Below are 25,406 nucleotides of genomic sequence, written 5' to 3'. Positions count from 1 at the left end.
TCTTCTGAGACTGGCACACCTACCCAGCGTCGCCCTCCAGTGCCAAAGGCTAAAGCTGCATCTGCTACCAACTCTAAAAACGGCACAAGCACCACCTCTGCCCGACGCTCCTCCGGTGAGTTGTTCCGTCATATAGAATTTAGACAGCAGATTGAAATTTACATGGATGAAAATGAGGCTGTGAGTCATAGACTTACAGTCTTTACAATGGCATTCAGTATGAAGGTCAAAACTGAAAGACTTTGTAAAAGTGTTTCGTCAGCCAAACAATTGGCATGCTGTTATACAACAGTACAACCAATTGAATATACTGTACTCCTGTCCCTCACAGCCTCATTTTGATTCCTGTCAAAAAAAATTATATGGCACTACCTACTGAATCAACATTGGACAAATTAAATGCCTGGAAAATGGAAATACAGGAAGATATAGATTAGGCAGACTGGAAAGATGACAAACACAGACAATAAATACAAGGTTTAAATTACTTCAATATAAATGGTTAATGAGAACTTATATAACACCTGTCAAACTTCATCAAATGTCTGGTAATATTCCAAATATGTGCTCTAAATGCTTGGATGATAAAGGTACATTATATCATTGCCTCTGGGAATGCCCAAAAATACAACACTTCTGGAAGGAGGTAATAAAATGTATGTAAGACATGTTTAACATTACAATTCCTTTGAATGTAAAACTTTGTATTCTTGGAATATATCCAATGGACTTTATACAAACATCAAGACCGATTAAACTTGTAGACTTTGGTCTGCTTCAAGCCAGAAGAGCTATTGCATTATGATGGAAGAATATGGATGCTCCATCCATGAAAATGTGGATAAAGGTATCAAACTGTATCAGACTGGAAAGGCTAACTTATATTGCTAAGTGCAAGAGGAAAAACTTTGATCAGCTGTGGGAGCCATACATAAATATCATGTAAACTGGGAATGTAGACCTTGCAGGAAAATACTTTGTAAACACTGTCTGTAACAAATTAATTATTATTTACTTATTTATTATTATTTATTTATCTTTATTTGTTTTTACTTTTTTATGCATTTCTTCCTTTAAGAAGTGTAAATTGAATATGTATATGTGAAAGGTGTAAGCATGTCTTGTTCTGTGGTTATAAAACTAGAAAAGGACAATAAATATATTTAAAAAAAATTAAATAAATTATAGCACTACCATGACTAAGGTGCAGTATAAAGGATCTCGGGTTAAGTTTAAGTGAGGCATAATGATGTAATGACTTTTAAATTTACATAATGTTATTTGATTGCATGTTTTTATAGCTACAAAGACTGAAAACCAAGCAGGAGAGGTGAAAAAGGCACCAGGTGAGAATGATGCAGTTTTCTTACCTATCTTACCTATCTTATCGAGAAATATTTTGGTACAATAGTGATAGACATTAGTGAAATTCAACTACATGAAATGTTAAAAGACCTGGCAATGATATTTACTACATACAGTAATAAGATTGTGTCAGATTTCAATGAGTAGTTATCTCTCTGCTTATTGTTGCAGTGTTGTACCTTGTAAACAAAATTTCCAGCGAGCTAATAAATTCTAACTCTTGTGCATTTAAACTCCCAGAAGTTGCTTTAGGGCAGCCAGGAAGATTGGAACTTGTGATTTCCGAACGGTCTTACCATTTTTAGGTGCAATATAAATCGTTAAACCAACTTTGAGACTGGATTTAATATAAAGTGTGATTAACATGTTTGTTCGCCCAATATAGAACAAATAAGCCATCAAGATATTAAGGCAAACATTTCAAATAGCAGAGATATAACAACTTGACTTGAATAACAAGTCAACCAATGAAATATAATAATGTAGAGAAAATATATCCTGGGCAAGTAAACAGAGACAATCCAAAAAAAAAAAAAAAGAGAGATTCAAAAGTGGAGAGATCATCTTTACAGTGGTCAGGTGCTTATGTGCAAATAAAGGTGCTTACCTGTCTGTAGCTGTTACTAAATTCTGCTTTGATGGAGGCTTAAAGAGCAGGGTGAGAACTTTACCTCTACTGTTTCCTGAAAACACAGCAGTTCTGAGCTAATACACACTGACTAGTGCAGTTTGTTAGTCATCAAATCTGAAGATGCTGACATAGTCAGGGATAGACTTACTCACAGAGGCTTGTCTCAAATCATCACACTGATAGAGCCTTCAACTCCTCTTCATCTCTTTGTACACAACAGCAGAAAACCTTGTCACTTTTGTAGTGGCTTAGGAAGAAGAAACATTCATGAGGTCAATGACAACAGGAATTATTTGTCTGTGACCTCTCATGCATACTGTTTTAAACCTACTGTGGTGTGCTGTTTTCTGCTGCAGTACTTAATTGTTATGTAAGGGTTAATGCCCGACGAGGTGTCCATTATCAGGCATTAATGGACGACGGCGAGGCGTGAACCGTCCAACGCGCAGCGGAGGACGGTTGCCTCCGCCGAAGTCCATTAATACCTGACAATGGACACCTCGAAGGGCATTAACCCGCTTATACCATGGTCACTTACGAAAGAAAGCATTATTTAATCAATTAATAATACTTTAATGCGTTTTAGAGTAAAAATCGTGAGGGTTTTTATTTATTAAGTCGAGTGCACTATGTAATATCTCCCGTATACAGGCGTTGCCAAGCAGCGACCCGACCGCAGCAGTTGATCAGTGAGTTTGAGCAGAGCCCTTCTACGGAGAGCCTTGGCACTTCCTATTAGCCCCATTGTATCGATCTTGGTTGCAGTTCCATTAAAATTCCACTGGAGGTGATCGCGGGCGAGTGCAGACCGAATGGGAGTCTATGGGGCTAGACGGCTAAATGTGTCTCTTTCACCCGATTGCCGTTGAAAAATCTCAGATTTTATTGTAGGTTTTGCAAGTTCAAAATGGGTTATAGGTCGAAAGTTGAATGAACGAGTACTTATTTCTTTTCGATTTCTTACAGGTTGAGTTGTTGTTGCCCATAACACGCTAGCATTCTGCTAATGACGTCAGCATTCTGACGTCATTGACATTTTAAAAGACTTTTTAAACCAAATAAGTGACTCTAAAAAATCTAACTCCCAGCAATGTGTAATTTCTTTGCATCTCCTTTCGAATACAACATTCAAATTACTAGACAAAAAATTATATCCTGAGAAAAGTGGATTTTGAGGGGTTTTCGCCATAGACCTCCATTCATTCTGCACTCGCCTGCGAGCGCCCCCGCATGGACAGAGACGTGTTACTGCAGCCAGTCCAGAAACCGGAAGTAAGCAGAGAGTGCCAATTCTCTTCCTATTAGACATTCTCTGGTTTGAGCCAGCGCAATCATTTAGAACTGTCATCAGGCAAATTGACGGGACGCCTTTCCTAGGTGTACATTATCACTTTTTAATGGACACCCTGCAGCCAATCAGAATCGAGTATTCACCCAGACCATGGTATAATTTACTTTATTTGCTTCATGTTTTCACAGTTAAAACAACTCCAAGGACAACTCGCACACCAACCTCTGCCACCAGCACAGCAGCCACCAATGGAACCCCGACCCCTCGACCGTCCCGCATCACCAAACCCCCCGTGCCCAAGCAGACTCCCCTTGAGAGGAAGCCTCCTGTGCCTCGAGCTCCCCGAAACGTCCCGACCACCAACGCACCGCTGCCGGATCTAAAAAACGTGCGCTCCAAGATCGGTTCCACCGATAACATGAAGTACCAGCCTGGAGGAGGCAAGGTGAGTTGATTGGTCAGGACAGAACCAGGAGAATTTGCATGTGTGGAAGGAATGAAATAATCTAGGCTTTAGAGACACACATAGATACTGCTCTTGACCTCATTGTTTTCTTTACAGATTTAGAATCAATTTGATGCATTATTTGGCAACACATGATCATAAGCTCTTGTGCTGCACTATTGCTGCCATTAAACGCATTAAGAAATCTCAAATTCTGTAATAGTTGTTTCTCATTCGTATGTCTCATATCGCTGCTGCTCAATGTAAATTCCATTATTCATCTGATTGATCCTTAACTTTAAGATACAGACAGTTTTGCCTGAGCTCATGGATCCATGGATCCAACAAATTTTTGTGATTGACGTCCACCATGGAAAACAAAGCCTTCAATTTTTCATTGTACACTGAGATTTTCTTACAAAATGTATGTAGAATGAATTTGTCTGTTTTCTATAGCCATCTCCTTGGCAACTCTCTTACCCCATCTCTTTGAAATAAAAAAGACCATATAACTGGATTCCATAAAGGGTTTTCTCTTATCGGCAAGGATCTGGTAAAGACAGTGCATTTGGATTTCAGACGGTGACTGTCAACTAAAGGCCACAATACATCATTTAAATTAAAATGTCTTTTTATAAAACCTTCCATTAATTATGTTTGCTCTTTGGATTTATGCTTCCATTAATATTTAAATGCATAGTTCACCCCAAAAAATGTTGTCATCATTTATTCACCCTTTTGTCGTTCTAAACGTGTACGACTTTCTGTCTTCTGTGTATCACAAAAGAAGATATTTTGAATAATGTTTTTGCCAGTCCAAAACAGCATTGTGCCCCATTGACTTTCATTGTATGGACACCAGACAACACAAAATATCATCTTTTCTTGTTCCATAGTAAAAAGTCGTACAGGTTTGGAACAAAGTGAGGGTGAGCAAATGGAAAAAAAAATACTATCCCTTTAAGTTTCAATGATGCCATAGATCTGCTTTGTAGTTAGTTGAACAGACACACAGTTAAATACACTATCTCCTGCACAATTCATTAGACACAGACTGTCAGGTGATTCTTCCAGATTCAAAAGTAACCTTAGCATACTGACTCACTCATTGTGATACATCCTATTCCTCCGACCCTGCGACCCTGGGCTTTCTGTACCTCCTCCCTGCACTGCATTGACTAAAGGGGTGCTTGTCTCCTCAGGTCTCTGCAGCCCAGGGCAAGACCGATGCTCTGCCAAAGACCAGCCAGGGCAAAGTGAGTCCCTCCCAATGACATCTCCCTGCTCTTGCTCTTGCTGTCTTTCCAAAGATCCTCTAGAAACTGGTTTAACAAACCCACATTTTTATGAGTGTACACAGAAACACTAAACACTTAAAGACTGACAATTCGTGAACTGAAATTAGGGTAAATTGGTTTTCTGAATGAACATGCGATCACAGTTGTTGTAGATAAACTTGTTCACATACACTTGTTAGAAAAATATCATTAGAGCAATGCAGCTTTGTCCCTGTATGTCTTCTGTGGATTTAACACCATACCATTCTGTCTCTCATTAGTTCACCAATGAACATTGTGCCACTCTTTGTGGAATATTTGTGCTTTACCATTGTTACCAGTTAAATGTTTTTGTTCTTAAGCTTTGCGGTGACCACGTCCATAAAAAGCATAACTGCATGTTGTACAGACTCAGCAATTGTATTAACACTCTGTTGTGCCATTAATTTCTTACCCTACTTTGGATTATTTGCGCTCTTGCTTTTGCTTTTAAGGGGGGAATGTGTTGACACAGCACATAATAATATGTGCTATTTATCTCACCTTTCTTACAACTTTTCACAAAGGAGGCTGTGGCTATTCTTGGAGAACGTATGAAATGAAAAATGGGACGATTCATTTCCATAAATTTCTTTTAAAAAATGTGTACACAAAATAGATCAAAAATGTCTCAAAAAATATTATATTATATTATATTATATTATATTATATTATATTATATTATATTATATTATATATATGTTTTACATTATATTGCTATTAGGACTGGTTATTAAATGTCTACATTCCAAAGCATTCTTGAGTTAGAACTATTTAAGTTTGCATAGTGCATTTTCATGTCTATGCGAAAAAATGGGGGGTGACGGTTAAGGGGTTAAAAAAAACGTTTCCTTGCATTCAAAAATACTGTGTATTAGCTCCCAAGGTCACCTACAGCCTCCTGTTGTTTCACAATGCCAGATGTGTGTTTTGAGAAATTGTGCCTCTTTATAACTTTATAACTCTCTATCCTTACTCTATCATGTTTGCAGTTCCATAGAAATTATTTAGCAGCATTTTGCATGTTAATTACTAAATAAGCTTTAGTGCTACTGGTGTTTCTTTGCTGCTCAAAGAATCATCATGGTCATGTTTTTTGTTTTCAGCAAATGCATCAGTTCCCTTTCGAAAGGGAACTCTACACTACGTCAGAATGACGCTATGGGGAACGCCTCAGGCGTGACAGGTGTCTGAAATCAAATATCAACTCACGTCAATCATGTTGACCGGCGACAGCCCGTGAATCATCAGCTTGATTGATTAACGCGCGACCTGGATGTATAAAGGGGAGCCTTGCACACAAGACAACATCTTTTCGTCTTCAGGGACTGTTTGTCTGTATTGAGAATATCGCTGAAGCGCGCGGGAGGCTCTCGAGAGAGCCTCTTGTGCAAACTGTGAGCGTTTTTTATTTAAAATGCTCCGCTTTCGCGGACCCTTTTCTCGAGGGAGGAGGGTTCAGCATCTGAGCTGTGGTGCGTGCGATCTGTGAAACAATACTGTACGAGGCGTTCACAGTCAGTTCCTGAGGGTGCTGGCAGTGTTCATTAAGAAATATCTCGGCGCGCGTGAGAAAGAAAAAATCCGTGCGCTGTCGGATGTTTCAACCTCGCACCTGTTGACTTTCTTCTCGAGGGATGAAAGCCAAATATTTTTTAACGGCTCTTTTCTCGCGCTTGCCGAGGCAGTGTGTAGATTACGAGAACGTATAAATGTTAAAACAGTATTGTCTGACCACATCTCCTGTTTTAGAGTCTGGGGCAAAATGTTATGGGAGTAAATCTAAAGTTTTTTCGATGGTCAGGTAGTAGGTCTTAACAGGCCTCCTTGACCAGACAGTCCCCATTTTGCAACCGGACAGTGCTTGGGCCTCCCTGAGGTGAGCTCCCAGGAATTGACTGTCAAGGAGTAATGTGGTTATCAGGTTATAGGCCTCACTAGGCCTTCCTGAATATGAGCTTCCACATACTATGGTTAAATGAGCTCCCACATATTATGGTTATCAGGTCATAGGCCTCACTAGGCCTTCCTGAATATGAGCTCCCACATACTGTGGTTATCAAGTTATAGGCCGCTCCAGGCCTTCTTGAATATAGCTCCCATATAATGTGGTTATCAGGTCATAGGCCTCACTAGGCCTTCCTGAAAATGAGCTTCCACATACTGTGGTTGAATATGAGCTCCCACATTCTGTGGTTATCAAGTTATAGGCTTCACCAAGCCTTCTTGAATATGAGCTCCCACATACTGTGGTTATCAGGTCATAGGCCTCACCAGGCCTTCCTGAGTATGAGCTCCCACATACTGTGGTTGAATATGAGCTCCCACATACTGTGGTTATCAGGTCAGAGGCCTCACCAGGCCTTCCTGAATATGAGCTCCCACATTCTGTGGTTATCAGGTCAGAGGCCTCACCAGGCCTTCTTGAAAATGAGCTCCCACATACTGTAGTTGCCAGGTTATAGGCCTCACCAGGCCTTCCTGGTTATGAGCTTCCACATGTCAGGTTACAGGCCTCACCGGCCTTCCTGAATGTGAGCTCCCACATACTGTGATAATCAGGTTACAGGCCTCATCAGGCCTTCCTGGTTATGAGCTCCCACATACTGTGGTCGCCAGGTTACAGGCAGTATGTGTAGTAGGCTTCCTCTCCATTTGAGGGTTGTATTGCTGAGGCCTCCATATACTTATTGAGCCTAGGCGGGCTAGTTATTGCCAATATATGTGCTAGGCTTCCTCTCCCTGTGAGAGTTGTACTACTGAGGCATCCATATACATATTGCATGTTTCAGGCTTCCTCTACTTTTAGAGTCATCCTGTTGAGGCCTTCATGCAAATAGCAAGCTAGTTTTTTGTCAGTATATGTAGTAGGCTTCCTCTCCATATGAGAGTCGTTTTGCTGAGGCCTCCATATATTTTTTGAGCCTAGACGGGCTAGTTATTGCTTATATATGTGCTAGGCCTCCTCTCCATATGAGAGTCGTACTGCTGAGGCCTCCATATACTTACTGTATTGCGTATGCTTATTGCTAGATATATGTGTTAGGCTTCCTCTCCATATGAGAGTCGTACTGCTGAAGTCTCCATATACATATTGCATGTTTCAGGCTTCCTCTACTTTCAGAGTCATCCTGCAGAGGCCTTCATGCTAATAGCAGCCTAGCTTTTGTGTTAGTTTATGTAGTAGGCTTCCTCTCCATATGAGAGTCGTACTGCAGAGGCCTCCATATACATATTGCATGTTTCAGGCTTCCTCTACTTTCAGAGTCATCCTGCAGAGGCCTTCATGCTAATAGCAAGCTAGCTTTTATGTTGGTTTATGTAGTAGGCTTCCTCTCCATATGAGAGTCGTACTGCAGAGGCCTCCATATACATATTGCATGTTTCAGGCTTCCTCTACTTTCAGAGTCATCCTGCAGAGGCCTTCATGCAAGTAGCAAGCTAGCTTTTGTCAGTGTATGTTGTAGGCTTCCTCTCCATTTGAGGGTCGTACTGCAGAGGCCTCCATATACATATTGCATGTTTCAGGCTTCCTCTACTTTCAGAGTCATCCTGCAGAGGCCTTCATGCTAATAGCTAGCTAGTTTTTGTGTTGGTTATGTAGTAGGCTTCCTCTCCATATGAGAGTCGTACTGCTGAGGCCTCCATATACTTACTGTATTGCGTATACTATTGCTAGATATGTGTTAGGCTTCCTCTCCATATGAGAGTCGTACTGCTGAGGCCTCCATATACATATTGCATGTTTCAGGCTTCCTATACTTTCAGAGTCATCCTGCAGAGGCCTTCATGCTAATAGCAAGCTAGTTTTTATGTTGGTTATGTAGTAGGCTTCCTCTCCATATGAGAGTCGTACTGCAGAGGCCTCCATATACATATTGCATGTTTCAGGCTTCCTCTACTTTCAGAGTCATCCTGCAGAGGCCTTCATGCAAGTAGCAAGCTAGCTTTTGTCAGTATATGTTGTAGGCTTCCTCTCCATTTGAGAGTAGTACTGCAGAGGCCTCCATATGCATATTGCATGTTTCAGGCTTCCTCTACTTTCAGAGTCATCCTGCAGAGGCCTTCATGCAAATAGCAAGCTAGTTATGTGTTAGTATATGTACAGTAGTAGGCTTCCTCTCCATATAACATGTTGTGGTCGCCAGGTTAGAGGTCCTACCAGGCCTTCCTGGAGGTGAGCTCCCTTTAGGCCCTCACAGGCCTCCTCAGTGTTTTGAAACACAAACACTGGGTAGATCCATGGATCGAGTAGAGAAACTCCCCTCGCTGGCAAGGGTCGTAAAGCACTATGCTGAGTCATACTCTCCAGGATGTCCCGTCTCTGAGATCCGGGCTGAGTGGTTCACTGCCTGCTTCGCAGTCCCTCGGGTTGGATGCCTTCCAAAGGCAAGTGTCCAGAGGCTCTGTCTTCGGACAGACAGGAAGTGGCCAGACTTTAGTGTCTTATGTAGTGACACCAGGTCAGGCCTGCCTGGTGGCATTTCAGGTGGCACGTTCCCCTAAATAGTGACTGGGAACGAGACACTACGTCTTTCTGCCATGCCTCGGGGCCTGCCTGCAACAGTCCCTTCAGACGATAGGATGTTGTCTTGTGTGCAAGGCTCCCCTTTATACATCCAGGTCGCGCGTTAATCAATCAAGCTGATGATTCACGGGCTGTCGCCGGTCAACATGATTGACGTGAGTTGATATTTGATTTCAGACACCTGTCACGCCTGAGGCGTTCCCCATAGCGTCATTCTGACGTAGTGTCTCGTTCCCTGTTCTCAGGGAACATAGGTTACAGTCGTAACCTGAGACGTTTTCGGCACAGCCTGTGAGCTATGCAGTTAACTCCAAATCACATTTGCTTTTCCTGGAGTGGTCTGTTACAAGAGGTCAAATGAAATATATTTAGACAGCAAGTCCCTCAAGGTTTTAAGCAATACCTGAGATTAACGCAATAAAGTGAGCTTTAGGCTGTGAAAAACACACTCTGAGTCAGACAAAGTGTTCCTGGCCTGCTATTACTCTGTCCAAACAAATATATGAGTCACACAAACAAGTACTGCAAGAAACAGCACAGTAGACAATGAACATTTATTTGAGTCTACCAGAGGGCGGCCATAAAACGTTGAGGAATTAGCTTACATCCTCAAATACAAGAAAGAGAAAATAAATGTTTTGTGCAAATAAATTAGTGGCTTGATCATTAAAATTCAACTACTTGACATGAACATGATGATTTTGTATTTTCAGTGTCGTCATGCTACTTTTTACTTTTGATTTACAAAAGTACAATATTGTTTAACACACTCACAGCCTTCATAGCTTCTGCGTCGATATGTTTTGCATGCGTTACAGTTGAATAACCTATGACCATGTGTCCTCTTTGCTATTGTGCTATGTTCAGGTTCAGATAGTCCACAAAAAGCTGGACTTCAGCCATGTGACCTCCCGATGCGGCTCCAAGGACAATATCAAGCATGTACCTGGTGGAGGAAATGTAAGTGTACAGTGTCACCTCTCTTTTATAAAACTGTGTTAACTCATTTCATAACAGTGTGTTGCTCATAGAAGTACAAGCATGTGATGAGCCACATATAACCAGATCAGTTTACAATGAGTTAGATTTACTTTCCTCTAAAGACATCCATCATAAGAATCAAATGACACTTCAATCTAGCAACTCTTTACTCATGGTCTCCAGGTTCAGATTTTAAATAAAAAGGTTGACTTGAGCAAAGTGACCGCAAAATGTGGATCCAAGGACAACATGAAGCACAAGCCAGGTATGGGATGGATCGATTTTAATGTTGCCTATTACTGTGAATGCAATCTCATTGTGAGTACATGCAATAAATAGCCATGTGAATGATGATTGATCTCTCTCAGGTGGTGGTGATGTGAAGATTGAATCCCATAAGGTGAATGTCAATGCCAAGGCCAAAGTGGGATCACTGGACAATGTAGGCCACGAACCAGGAAGTAACAATGTAAAGGTGGTCATAAATAATAGAGGATATTACATATTAGGAATGTGCATCCCTCTTTCATTATTGATATTACATTTTCATGGGGTTCTTTCAAAAGCAAGTAAAGTACCTACCTTCAATTAATAATTAGTAATACCAGAGAATTTATTTAATGTACTGCACATCAATGCCATAGACACGTGATGTGGTCCAATATGCACCCCAAACACATGCAGGGTAATATAATACTTTACAGACCATATTAAATATGCCCACTAAAGGGCGAGCATAACAACCAATGTACAGTATAATATAATTCCTTATCCACAAGGAAAAGAGAATATAAGCAAGACAGTTTGTAAGCAGGTTCACCCCCCTCAGCATATAGAAGTGTGGTCAGGTTTATGGCACCTCACATGGCTGAGTACCACTCATTTAGTCTGTGTGCAAGTTATTTGATATTTCCTAGTGAATTACTGTTTTTATGACCTTAATATGTGGCCTTGTTAGGAGATCAATGATATTCACTTCACCTGTGACTGGTCATAATGTTTTGGCTTATGTTGAAAAATCCAGCAGTGCTGGGACCAGCATAAGGTGTGTTTTGCATGCTGGGACCAGCATGGGATGCTGTTTGCTGGTTCCCAGCATGGGATGCTGGTTGATGATTTGCTGGTTCCCATCATGGGAAGCGGGTGTGCTGGTGGACCAGCATATGATATCTCCTGGGTGCTGGTATAATCCCAGCAAAACCACAACATAACTTGTGTATGTGTTGCATATCATGTTTCTTAATATGTGTTCATAGTTAAATAAAGTCAAAGGCATTATCCAATTAACTTTAATAAATTATTTAATAAAGAAAAACACATGATGCAGGTTACCTGTTTATTGACAGAGCAAAGTCATCAGTGTTAAACTATTACAAAGGAACACTGAAGCAGTGTAGCAGCAGTTGATGACCATTAGTAACGACACCCTTTAGTTGGGCACTTGGCCCTTGACTTTGGTCGAATTAATTATCTTTTAGCAGTTGATGAAAGTGCATGCTATCACTATTGTCTACAATATTTCATGCTCCTGCCTGCAATGACATACCTTGTACTATGTACACTTTTTGGAACCAGTGACTTAACAGCTGGATTGTGACACTTGAGTTTCCAAATAAGCATGAAAGTCTTTAAAAACAGCCAATTTTATTTTTGAACTTTCATTGTCAAGTTGCTATTAACTGTTCCATTAAAAGAACTCTTCTCAAAGCCCATGTTATTGAGCAAACTGCTTATTATTATGCCGTTAATTGGCACTTTTCTTTGCTTTCATATCTCTAAAAGTTTTTGTTTTGCAATGTACACAAGCTCTTTTTAACTGTTTTTAACTGATTTGTGTACAGATCCTTTGAAACAGGAGACAAAACCCTTAATCCTTTGAAATGTTGAATGACTATGCTGGTCCACCAACTAAACCAGCACTAACCAGCTCTAAACCAGCACAAACCCACATAAACCAGCCTCGACCAGCATGGAATTCATGCTGGTTTATGCTGGATTTTTCAGCAGAGAATATTACTGTTTACTGGATTTTTGATCAAATAAATGCATGAGACCTTTTTTAAAAACATGGGGAAAAAATCATACCTACCCGAAACGTTTGAACGGCTGTGTATCTTGTGTACTTGTTCAGCGCAAAAAGTATATAAAGTATTGTCAAATTTATTCACTCTTAACACAGATGGTTTTTATGTTTCACATATGCATTTGTGTTTCATATCATATATGCTCCTTACATTCTTGCACACAGACCGATAAATGCATCTTTGTCTCCTTTCTATTTTTTGACCTTGCATTTGCAATGTGTTTCCAGGCTGATGGGGTTCAGCAGAAATCTGAGGGAAGTCCATCTCCCCCTGTCGTCTCTCCACCCTTGCAGGCAGGCAATGGGGCAAAAGAGAATGGGCTGAAAGAGAATCCTCCTACTCCCGTACCTTCTTTGGGAGAAGGGCCCCGGGACTCCCAGGGCCTGGACAAGCGCATCCCGGGGACAAGTAAGTGCAAAATTGGCAGATTCAGTCCTTATATGATACCTTATATAGACAAACATGGAAAGACATAATATATTGTGGATATAAGAATTCAAGAATTGTTTTATTTGGAATGACAGAATGAAGAATTTACTGAATTACAATTCAAGAACTTCACAGGTAATGCATTCATATATTCAAATAAAGAGTTCGTAAACCCTGGTGTACATTTTTTTTCACAAATTTCAAAATGTATCTATTTGATTTTCTGTCATTTACACTGACTATAAGGGCTATAAAATAAAAATATTTTTTATAATATTTTTTCAAAAAATTCAAACAAGGATTTCATTTCGATTAGCAATCCTGTTTTCTTAACCCAATTCAAATTCAAGAACTAAACTGAAATTTAAAAGACTTTCTCAGTTCAATTCTGAGTACCGCACAAGGCTTCTTTATACTGGGAACAGATTAGGTTAGGGAGGAAAATCTTTTGAAAAGATTTTGAAGTTGACAAATGTATTGCGACGTACGAATCTGGGCCCAGCTATTTGTGGGGATTTATCCCTGCCAATATCTATAAAATTTAGTTTTTAGCTTTTTAATATAGCTTTTCCATTTCTTTGCCTCCAGACTGAGCCCTACAAGCTGAACTTCCGCGAGAACGCACGAGCTCGCACGGACCACGACGCTAAAATCATCTCCTGGTCCCTCCTGAGTGGCAGCCACCCCCACCCACATCGCAGCACCTCTCTCAGTGTTTCTCTGGGGTCCGCCATGTCCTCACACTCAACCCAGCTTATCCCATTCACTTAGCCATGAGATGTGTGCAAACCAGCAAGAGAAGGGCATTTCAACACAGCTTGTCCCTTTTAAACCCATCTTCTCATTGGCTTCTTCTCTTGGTTTCAATTTTCTTTGTTTATTCCTTGCTGGGAAAGCACCTAAAAAATCATGTTTTGAGAATGACTTAATTTACAGTGCTGCTGTTCGAACGCAGGGATTGGTTTGAGGCTAGATTGGAGATGAAGTCTCCAGATGTTTGGAGATGGTTGGATGGTTGTCCAGCCGCATAGCTCTTGTGTCATCTTTGTTAAAACCACAGCATTTAGCCCGTCAACACCGAGTTTCTTTCCTACAAGCCTGTTTTGTCCCTTAGACAGACCTACATTTAGATGCAATACCCTCTTTTCTGTCTGTATCTGTTTGGCAGTATACGTTCTCCAATGGGAACCCCAGAACTCACTCGAGATGTAGCTTATTACATCGTATTATGGCAGTTAAGCTCCCTGTATTGTTAGTATGTGGGGCTGTCTTAAATCCCAGTCAAAAGGGACGAACCAGCCGCCATCCATCCATCTGCTTCCTTTGCTCCTCTGACCTTGTCCACCTCACACAAATTATAAACCCTGGTCTCCCCTAGTATTTAAATGAGCACTTAATCATTTGAAACATATAGGCTGTTCAAACAATAGCATATTTACATCTTCAATGAGTTTGCTGTCTTGTGTTAATCGTAAATTACTGTAACGATGAGCTGTATCCTTATGATGTCTAACCATCTGATTACATCTTCCACTTTCCATTTCCCTCAAAGCGTCAATTGTGAACTAATAGGACACATGACACACATAAACTACAGCATGATACAGGAAGAGCAAAAGGCAGTGGCACGCAAGCTAAACAAACAGGATGGAAAGGAATATACAGTAGATGGATAAAGAAAGATTTCAGAAAGTTAGAATGGATATGTTTACACTCTGTACACAGGTCATGATTATTTGCTCAAAGGTCCAAATCATCCCTCACCTTGAATTAAGTATCGTTCTTCCAAGTTCAAAAAGTAGAAGACTTTTGCACTGAACATATAAACTGGCATGTGGGAGGGCCCATTACATTAACAGTAAATGTATCCTAACTGAGCATTGCAATGCAGTGCATTTCCCTATTATTTATTCAATGGCAATTGATAAATTGTTGTTTAGAAATTACTATTTAATCGAACATAGAAGGAAATGCAATTTGTTTTCGTTTTTTTACCAAGTGATGTATTATTCACAAAGTAGTTGAATATCATAGTTTTAAACTCTCTAAACCTACTATTGTAGGGCTGCTGTTTTTGAAGCTCATGACTAGTGACACTGTTAACAGTGAATTTGTGGGCACTTTATTGGTAGTAATATTACTCTAGATATCTTTGGCTCCACAATGCCTGCAGAGAAAATAAAAAAGTTGCTGTTGTTGGTTTAAAGGTTATGTTTGTATACAGGGTTTGATTCCCTACATGTCATGTTGTGACATTTTTTCCTGGTATTTTACTGTGATGTTATGGCAGATCATTTATGGTAGTAATGTTGTAACATCAAAGAAAATCCCATTTAAAACTGAACAAGAGACCAGGAAGTATTAAATTATGCAAATATCTTATTAAATAATTAGCTGACGAGCATTTTAAATGCACTTTATGATGGATGTTTTATACAACAAAGAGAGCGAAATGATTGACTGAGCACATCTTCCTAAATCGTGTCCCATGAAAAAGAGCCCTAGTTACTCAGAAATGCAAAACATGTACCTGTGTCTCATATAGCATTCTGTAAATACAGTTTGTACAAGTGTGAGCCAGTGTGCTTAGCGTAGAGCAGTTGCGCTTGGCCAAACGGTCCTGTCTGTAGTTCCTTTTGTGATTAGTGTGTACTGTTCAGGGGCTGTGCCAGTAAACTTCAGTGTTGTACTCTTGATACAGTGATCATAACCTTTCATGCCTTCAGACAGCTCTATTTTGTCCTTTCCATAATGAATGAACACTCTCACTGTGTTAGTACACTTCTCACGTCCCCCGCACCAGTCCGCTCAAAGCAGTTTTGTAAATACACGTTTCACACTTTACACCCCACAGAGGGAAAACACTTCTTGATTGGGTTGTATAGAGAAGCAAAGTGAAGATTTTGCATCTATGAATATTTCTCCAGATAGTATTTTATTGTTAAGTGAGACTGCCTTTTTTTCCTTTAAAAAGGGCTGGCAAACAAGAATGTTTTTAAAATGTTATGTATTCAGGAAGCAAAGAATATTTATTATCTGTGTAACTTTTTCTCTTTGTCATCACAGGACACATACTAAATACAGTGTTATCAATAGAAGGGGGAGGAGTGTGATTTTGACTGAGGACCGAAAAACTCAATGGACTCTGAGGATGTCCTTCTGTAGGCTGTAGATAAGGCACAGAATTCTGGTAATGACTTGAGTAGCCTGAGACAGGATGCAAAAAGTGAGTTGAAAGGTTAGAGCTAATCAGTAACCACAGGAACATTGATTCCGCCCACAGAACTACACCTGGCACATAGACCTTGAATGTTGTTTGGATATCCATGCTGCACATCTGTATGCTGTCACTGGTAGGCTAATCGGCATGTTAAAAAGTAGATAGAGCACTCCAAAGTTAGGCAGCAAAGAGCCCCCTAGTTTGTCTGTTAGGACTCACAATGTGTGTGTACTACCCACTGAACACAACAAAAGAGCATGCTTACAACAAGGACTACAGACATGGTCCTAAATTTGATTTACTGTCTCCCCTCTTATTTAAGATGTGTGGGTTTTTTTTTGTTTTTTGTTTTTGTATGAAAGAAATAATTGTGATTAATTGTTAACTAGTGATGTGGATATTTAATCATGAATAAATAAAAAGTCAAGCAACATGGGTGTGTATTTATTGTTGTTATTGACGCCGTCAATTTGACGGCATGTTGTTTGCAGTGAGGCATACAGTGATGGAAGAAACTAAGCTTTTCGAAACTGAATCAATTGAACAGGGCCGTCACTACTGGGGTGAAAGGTGGTGACAATTATATGGGTCCCCGCTGCCTGTCTTTTTACACTATTGTAAATAGAGTTAAAAAATTGACACGAGTCACAACGCATTGCATTATGCACCTGACCTGCCGGCTGATGATGTATTTATTACATCAAGAAAACACGAATACAACACACTGCACTTGTATGAACACATTTATTAGCTTTATTTAATAATATTACCAGTTCCATATTATCTTTATTAAAAAATACATGATTTTATTTTAAATTTGACTGCATTCTTGTCAATTTCTAAATGTTCACTTTTTGGTTTATGAATTATAACAGACTGATGGGGGGTAAAAACATGCTGTTATTTGCTGTTATTTATTTTTTTTAATTGTTTTTATTATTATTTAACAATTTCTTGCTTGTAGTTAGTTTTTATTAGTTGTATTTTTTTATATAAACATTTAACTTTTAAAATAAAGGTTTTACAACAACATCATCTGTTATATGTGGGCTTCCATACTCATCTAGTGTACACTGTACAGTATATGATATTGGTGGAGGGTCCTGCAATTGAACCAATTGCATCGCAAAATGATTCTCTGTTTCGAAGCGTTCAACACGGTCAAAGGGAATGCAACAAAAACTCATTTTGCAAACCAATTGCAAATGTGTTATTTAAAGTGTAATCTATTAAATGAAATTAACAAATCATCTAATATGTGAGCCTGGACCGCAAAACCAGTCACATAGGTCAAAAAATAAATAAAAATTAAGATTTATACATCATTACATAGGCTACATCATATTTGGCCGAGATACAACTATTTGAAAATCTGGGTCACATAGCCTATATGTTATTTTATTAAATTGTAGGGCTTGTTTTATGGAATGCTTGGTTAGTGAGGCCAATAAGAGACTATATTAACTAAAACTAAAATTAAAACTCTACAAATTTATAAAAACTCGATCAGTGTATGACTTCAAAGTAGCCTACCGCGAGAGCAATAATGATGAGCATACGAAGCCGTCTGCTCTCTAATCGCTCTCGCGGTACTTTGATGTCATACACCGACAGGGATGTCTAAGTCGACACTTCACTCCTTTTGATACGAGCTCCGAATCACTGGTTCGAAACAAATGATTCGAAATGCTTTCGAAGCTTCAAGAAAGCGCTCACTAGCACACAGCTATGCAACAACTCCCGTTAAGACAGTAACAACCTGTTGACAAGACTATGAGAGGATACAATTTAAACGTCCTATTTCTGGAGAGAATGGATGTAAAGAGCAAGTAGGCTTTTGTGTTCTAGAGCAGTGGTTTTGACATACGAGCTGGTATGGCCTATTTATTTACCCCCTGAAGTAATATTAAAAATGCAATTTAATGACATATTTTTCTATACAATATTAAAATGTTACAATTAATATAATGATTAGTAGCCTAGGTATCCCCCCCCCCCAAGTAGTGTTAAAGTGCCCCTATTATGTCTTTTTGGAAATAACCTTTCATGTAGTGTGTAACATAGCTCTAAGTGAATGAAAACATCCTTCAAAGTTTTAAATCTGAAAGTGCACCGTATATAAAGTTATTATCTTTCAAAAGTAAGAGTCGACTCTGATCAATGAAATGAATCGTTTTTCAAACGAGTCATAAGCCGTTTCGTTGTGACGTCAAGATGAAACATTAGCATACTGCCTGCCCACTTATTGCGCGTGCAGACACCAGGGAAAACTTGAACCTCAAACTCTGCAGCTGATAATATTGGATTCCTGTGGATACTGGACAGCATCATGTCGAGAAGACAGTGCTGTGCTCTAATGTGAAGGTAATGCCGGTTGTTTGTTTTTTACTGCCCAAGGACCAGCATGTGAAGTATCAGCAGTTAAAATTAATCTTTACCAGGATACAGGGGCGGATCTAGAAAAATATTTATGGGGTGGCGAGAGGGGGGCAGGAATTTTTGAGGGGTGGCAAAATATGGCAGACGTATATACACTGAATTTAATCACAGTTAAATTGGCCATAACTTTTAATTTGTTGCTGCCAATAGGGATGGGTATCATTCGGTATTACTACTCTTACCAATACTCCTTATCGATCCGGTACTTTAACGGTATTCTTATCGGTTCTTTTTGTTATATAAAAAAAAAGGAAAAAAAATTTTTTTTAGAACACAATTAATATTGTTTTATATTTTGAAATGTAAAATAAATATACATAGCAAAAGAAAAAGCAATGCTTTAACAAAGCAAATAAAACATACGTTATGCAGAAGGGTGCAGGCTTTTGTGTTTTATATACAGAAGACATAGGACACCAAAAACAAAGTACAAACACATGGTCAAACAAAAAGTATACAATTAAACAAATATACAAATTATAGACCCAGTGCTTTAATTTCAGTAATGTCTGACATTACTGTTCAGGAGTAATATGGGCTAAAAAGACATATAATAAAGTCAGATTTAAAATAACACTGCATAGTTTATCATAGATAGATTAAAGATTCAAGAGCTGCGACAGATTTTCTCTTTGCCTTTTGTAGTTTGGTTCACATTAATGGAGCAATCGTCAGCAGGTTTATTAGACTGCTGCCTCTTTAAGACCAAATGCAGATCTATTCATTATTACGCATCATATTTTCTCCCAACTATTAACGCCCATACTTAATCCTATTGTATTTGCTATTTCCCCAGTTGTAGCCTGGTTTCATTGCTGTGATATCTGAGAGAAATTGGATTTAATAGGACTGCTTAGCGAATCAAAAGATCGATCTCCTAACTGGCACTGTATTGTGTGTTGTAACGTAACGTCTGCGTAACGGCGACCATCAGTAAACGTTATGGATACAAACAATATTTTATATTTTTTATTAAGCTGTTCTTGTCTTCACTAAAATAAAAATTAGGCCAATCAAAGGGAAGAGTGCTCTTACAAATCACGAGGGAGTGTTTGACCGCTGATTTTGGCTAACGTAATAGACTCGCTGTTTTTGCTGATGCTGAATCGTCTTTAGCATACAATACATTCATTACAAATGTAACTTTAAGTTAAACGTGTGTTTAAACTACACCTGGGGAAACTCAATTCACCTTCAGAGGCTCTGTCAGGGGCAGCTCAGTCTCTCCAGTAGGGTTGCAACTTGCAAGACACTACGTACTGCAGACAGATGTACTGTGCAGCCTGCCCAGGCTGCCCTGTGCTGCCACTGGTGAAATTTCGCGGGGGTCGCTGCCGTGCTAGTGATGGGTGAAACCATTGTGAGGGGGAGGGGATTCTAAATCGGCGATTTCTGTTTGAGAGGAGTTTGTTGCGGGTCTCCTTCAACGTGTAGGCTATGAACATAAAATATCCTTAAAAAATATTATCTGATTTATAAATGGGGTGGCAGCAGGGGTGGCAAGACTGTATCCCAGGGGTGGCAGCTGCCACCCTTTGCCACCCCGTAGATCCGCCACTGCCAGGATACCACAGCAGTATAATCCTAAACTTTTGCTGTGTTCCCTTTATTTTACTGACGACTGCTTCTCAAATCTCGGAGTTCAATGTTGCATTCGCAAACCACTTGCTCTTGAAAGATGTTCAAAATACTTAGTTTTGAGTTTTATTTTGTTTAGGTCTCCTGCTCACTGGTTCACATTATTACTGTCTTACTGAAATACTTCTGCTAATCAGTTGTGGGCCACTATTACCTAAAACTGTGTCTACTGATGCATATTGTCTGTCGTTCTCACTACTTTGAGGAAAGATTAAGCATGGAGCAAGATTTGTTTTACCAAAATTTACTTTACATCAGTCATTCACGCCAGCCTAGAGCTCAGCTAATGCACTGTTGGGTGTTTCTGCAACTACGGGCACTTTTGACAATCCCAATTTAAAAAAAATCAACCTCTATGAATTTCAGTTTTAACCATCACAGTCTATAATACATATAAAAATGTACACAAAATAGAATGTAGTCATTAAGATTTTAATCTGGAACATGTTTATTTTTTATGTTTTTCGGGTCATCATCTTAAAAAGTGTCCTTACCGCAATGTTACAATAACGTTCATTTTATACATTTTTCTTAAATAATTTCTATAAAAAAATGTAATATATTTAAATAGCTTTTTCAAATTTAATGCAGTTTTGTAAATACTGATATAAATAAAATTATATACAAAATAGGGAATTTCATGTTTTTTTCTATGCCATGTAAAAAATTTACAGTAACCTTAGATGTCAATTGTTTCCATACACACAAAAGATAACATAATTAACTTTTTATGACAGATGTTGCAATTTCAATGTGTTAATCATCTTAACTTAAGTGTAAAAATATTTTTTTGCCAATAAAAATGTGAAAAAAATGAAAATAGAGCAGTGCTGCGGTAATGACATCTTGTGTTGGTAAGGACAAAATATTTTTTTTTTATGTAAAAAATGGCATGTTTATATATATATATACTAATATATATATATATATATATATATATATATATATATATACTAATATATACTTCAGTACTAATAATATACTGAACATTTGTCATTTAATATTCAGTAAACCTTGAATTTGTCTCTACCGCAACACAAGGTCTTTACTGCAACACCTAAATTTGCTGCGGTAAAGACATGTTGCGGAAAGGACATTTTTGCTAATATTTTAGCTAATTGGCAGCTAGCATGGCCTACCACATTAGTTTTGACTCTTAGCATCTTAATATACATGAATTCAAAAGTAATATACATTTATTTTTAAAATGTAGTTAAAAAATACACAATTATTAAGCTGAATGGTAAGGACGCACAGTAAATACTAGAGCAGAAAAGATGATGTTTACCTTATTTTTTTGGTATCTTGCCAGTGAGGTAGTGTGGTGGCCCAGTCTGTCAGCAATGTGCTCAAGTGATAATTTCTGTTTCCATAGAAACTAGACTTGTTTGTGTTTGATAAAATTTCATAATAAAAGCTTTTTTTCATTGTTGCGGTAATGACTCAAAAGTGTGGGACAGGTACATTTAGTTAAAAAAATCATAAAAATGATCAGTAAATAATACAAAGAATTTTAAGATGCTGTAAATGAATCTGTATAGTAAACAATTCCATTTGAAATAATGTCATATTGTAAAAGAATGAGCTAATTTTAAGTATCTCAACATTGAAACCATGGGTGTGGGACATGAGCAAAAATGGTGTTTGGACCTATAAATGCTTCATAATTTTACATTAAATCATATTATTTATTCATTATTTTTTATGTCAAGGTGTGTATTGACACTACGTTTCTATTTATGAAACATCAAATGACAAATTTTAACATAAATCTAAAATTTCACTCCTGGGACTTAAAAGTGCCCGTAGTTGCAGAAACACCCTGTTATTGATACAGTTTCCACACGTTCACCGCAATAAATTCTCGGTAAATAAAAAAAGTAAAAAGTCAAATAATCGGTTTGTTGATGGACATGCACTTGTTAATGCTGATGGTGAGGAATTACAGTTGGAAGATCTCGTAATGTACCTCAAACTGAGTCACTGAGAAACGTCCTGCTCAAGTCGTCCTTTCGTTGGAGGTTCAGGTTGAATAACTAGCTCTTCCAATGTTTCATCATCGCACTCGCGGTCGGATTGAGATGGTAAAACTGATGGTAAAACATTGTTCGTTAAGAGACTTGTTTGAGATGCGCCTTGCCTCGTCTGAAATGTATGCGAGAGTAGGCGGCTGCAGTGTGGGGAGGACAGAAAAAAGCTCAGGCAAGGAAGGCGGACAGTTTTCTCTTCTCGCAGTGGATCAGACACCTGTGAGATCAAAGATGGATTTCACGGGATTCACGTCGTGCATAATAAACTGGATGTAATTGAAGTTCTGTTGCTTTTATATGAAAATGAATATAATGAACAAGACACCCAAAGTACTTGTTATTTTATGAAGGTAATATGATCCCATAAAGAATTGCATGTAAGATTTGTGAAAGTGTACATAAGATTGCTAGCGTAAATTAAATTTGCATGCGCAAGAGAATATGTAAATATGTTTTATATATATATATATATATATATATATATATATATATATATATATATATATATATATATATATATATATTAATAAAAATTACATCACATAAAGATTGCACTGTCAGAGAGTTTGGGAGTATTCACACATAATCTATACACATAAAACATGATATCAGAGTTTTAAAATCATTTTAAAAGAGAACAATACATCACGGTTGTTTAAACCAATGAGCATTAAGCTGTGTCGTCAGCAAATCGTTTCCCATCGTGCTATCAGTGCAGTATGGTCGGTGGAAAGCAATCATAGACAGTATAAGAAATGGACACAGCGACCCCATAGACTTCAACGGAGAAAAGTGAAGTCAATTAGAAGCACTCACTTCCTAATGGCTGAGCGTACTGCGCAGTAGGGCTGCAGCTATCGATTCTTTTTGTAATCGATTAATCTAGCACTTAATCGATCGATTAATCGAGTAATCGGATAAAAAAAAATGTGTGTGTTTTTAAACAATCAAAACAAATAATGCATAACAAAAATGATGTGGCTGAAAAACTCCAACATTTGGCTCCAAAACTAAGCCTATTTATTGTAATTTTTACCCATTTAGTGTTTATAAGTGCCAGTGCCAACACTTATATAACAATACAGTTAAGTCAACTTTATACTGTAAAACATGTATAACATGTAAAACTATGAATACAAACTTAAATAGTAAAGGCCATTTGCCCTTAGTTTTGTCTTCTTAATACAACATTACAAAAAAAGGATTGCACCTTCTGCAAATTTCCCACCGGAGAACAAAAATAAATGAAATGAATATAAAATATCAAGCCAAACAGGTACACAATGTATACAATTTATATAAAAAAAATAAGTGTAGCTTTGAAAAGGGGAATGTTTTATTGCAAATATGCATTTTGTTAAATAGAAAAAGTACAGCATTTTGTTTTTCACTTAGGCTAGTTGAAGTATATTAGCACGTTTTGTAGTATTATATATATTTTTTTTTTGTTAATTTAAAATGTTCTATGTTCAATTACTTTGGTAGCCGATTATGTCTTCCCCAAAAGTACGAGTGGATTTGGAGAAGCAGGCTGGGGAGTTTCATTTTTTTGTTGTTGTCTGTAACTATTTGGTAGACGTGACATAGCCTACAAACAAGGTCTCGCAAATACTGCAATACAATATTTGTTCCTCCATCATGTCTCGGTGTATACAGTGAATGCATGCTGAAATTATTTTTGCGTGGCTACATAAAAGTTTAAGCATATGTGATGCATTGCCGCGTGAGAGAGACGAGGGTGTGTGTGTGTGTGTGAAGGGGTTCTTTCTTTAGGCTATACGTTTACTTATTAAAAACATCAAAGCTAAACATCATATCTAGTCAAACCGCATCACGACATCACTAAATACAGTATGGGATTAAAATTAGCGAACATCATTGTATAGGATTAGGCACGGGCGGAAATATTGGCGCTGGGTCAAAAAAAATGCGGGGGACAGAATCGTTACCTTGTTTCAGCGACGCTGAAAGGAAGCGATCCCAAACTTTAGACATTCTCTGCCGTTTATGGACATCTACTCTCTGCCATCGCGCCAAATAAATTCAAAATGTATCACGCGCTATGGTGTGCTTCCTGAACACTGAACAACGGTCCGTGTGAAATCAGATCCCTGCGCGTATAGTGCGCGTCATAAGAATTTAACGAGGCTTCGAGGCAGAGTTTTTGCCTCGAGGAATTTTTGTAATCGAGTAAATCGAGTAACTCGATGAATCGTTGCAGCCCTACTGCGCAGCCTCAAACTGAGCTTGACGACGTAGATGTGACGTGAGCAACCTGTCTGACAGTTGTAAGTCTTCTAGTAGCTGTGCCAAGAGAAATCTGAATCATTCCCTTCCGAACCTTGCAGAGACAGAGAGCGTGAGTAGGAGCTGTCCATAAGCTAGGAGCAGGAGCAACTTTATGACTCTCTATGGGCTTCTCCCTTGACTTTATCGGACTTTATGCCTCCACGTCCCCCCGATTGCCTGCGAGCTTCTCCTCCTGTCTATACGGTAATTTCTCTACTGTGCGACAGAGAGTGGTTATGACACAATCGTTAGCCTATTTTTACAAAAAATTGCTTCTACGTGGCCATAACGTAAGATACAAGGTAATGGAGCCTTTTTATACATTGTTGTGTTTCTTTAGAAATAAACAATGGATAAACTGAGTCTCAGATGTAAAGTTATTCGATGTCAAAGTGACGCCAAAATGAATGGGAGTCAATGGAATTCTAACAGAAGGTGATGGCTTGCTAACCAATGGCGGCCCCCAGGGAAGGTATGCTTTCCGAGTGCTGGATTACCCCCTTGAGAGCAACTGCATGCGACTGCAGAATCCGACAAGTCCGCCTTGCGCTTGCAAGGGTTTTTTGACACACGTCAGCATGACATCTGAGCAAGGCGAACCGCATCGGACACATTTCTAACCGGCATGCATCTCACCGGTGATCGGTTTTGCGCAGATTTTGCTCATCTCAAACAAGCCTACTGTGTTTAGTTTGCGGTGTAGGAAGCCTCAGGACAAGC

General features: G+C 38.7%; 1 protein-coding gene across 6 annotated transcripts in view; it reads left to right on the top strand.

The window, feature by feature from the left end:
• The window catches only part of map4l (microtubule associated protein 4 like), a 45,584-nt gene extending 28,865 nt beyond the window's left edge, over positions 1-16,719 (top strand). For 2 of the 6 annotated variants that reach the window (XM_081374326.1, XM_081374321.1), the window contains 9 exons: positions 1-115; positions 1,302-1,346; positions 3,476-3,732; positions 4,935-4,988; positions 10,444-10,536; positions 10,741-10,822; positions 10,926-11,032; positions 12,869-13,049; positions 13,659-16,719. In XM_081374326.1, coding sequence (XP_081230452.1) covers positions 1-115; positions 1,302-1,346; positions 3,476-3,732; positions 4,935-4,988; positions 10,444-10,536; positions 10,741-10,822; positions 10,926-11,032; positions 12,869-13,049; positions 13,659-13,663 — 939 coding nt within the window. In that variant the 3' untranslated portion in view covers positions 13,664-16,719. Of the gene's footprint in view, positions 116-1,301; positions 1,347-3,475; positions 3,733-4,934; positions 4,989-10,443; positions 10,537-10,740; positions 10,823-10,925; positions 11,033-12,868; positions 13,050-13,165; positions 13,206-13,658 lie in introns of all 6 variants that reach the window. The other 4 variants (XM_081374322.1, XM_081374324.1, XM_081374323.1 and 1 more) reach the window with 4 other exon arrangements.
• Positions 16,720-25,406: the final 8,687 nt, after the last annotated feature.

The sequence above is a fragment of the Scardinius erythrophthalmus genome (assembly GCF_964197995.2).
Source record: "Scardinius erythrophthalmus genome assembly, chromosome: 9".
Lineage (NCBI taxonomy): Eukaryota > Metazoa > Chordata > Actinopteri > Cypriniformes > Leuciscidae > Scardinius > Scardinius erythrophthalmus.
The sequence above is the reverse complement of the archived record's forward strand: the minus strand, read 5'-3'. Positions and strand labels throughout refer to the sequence as shown.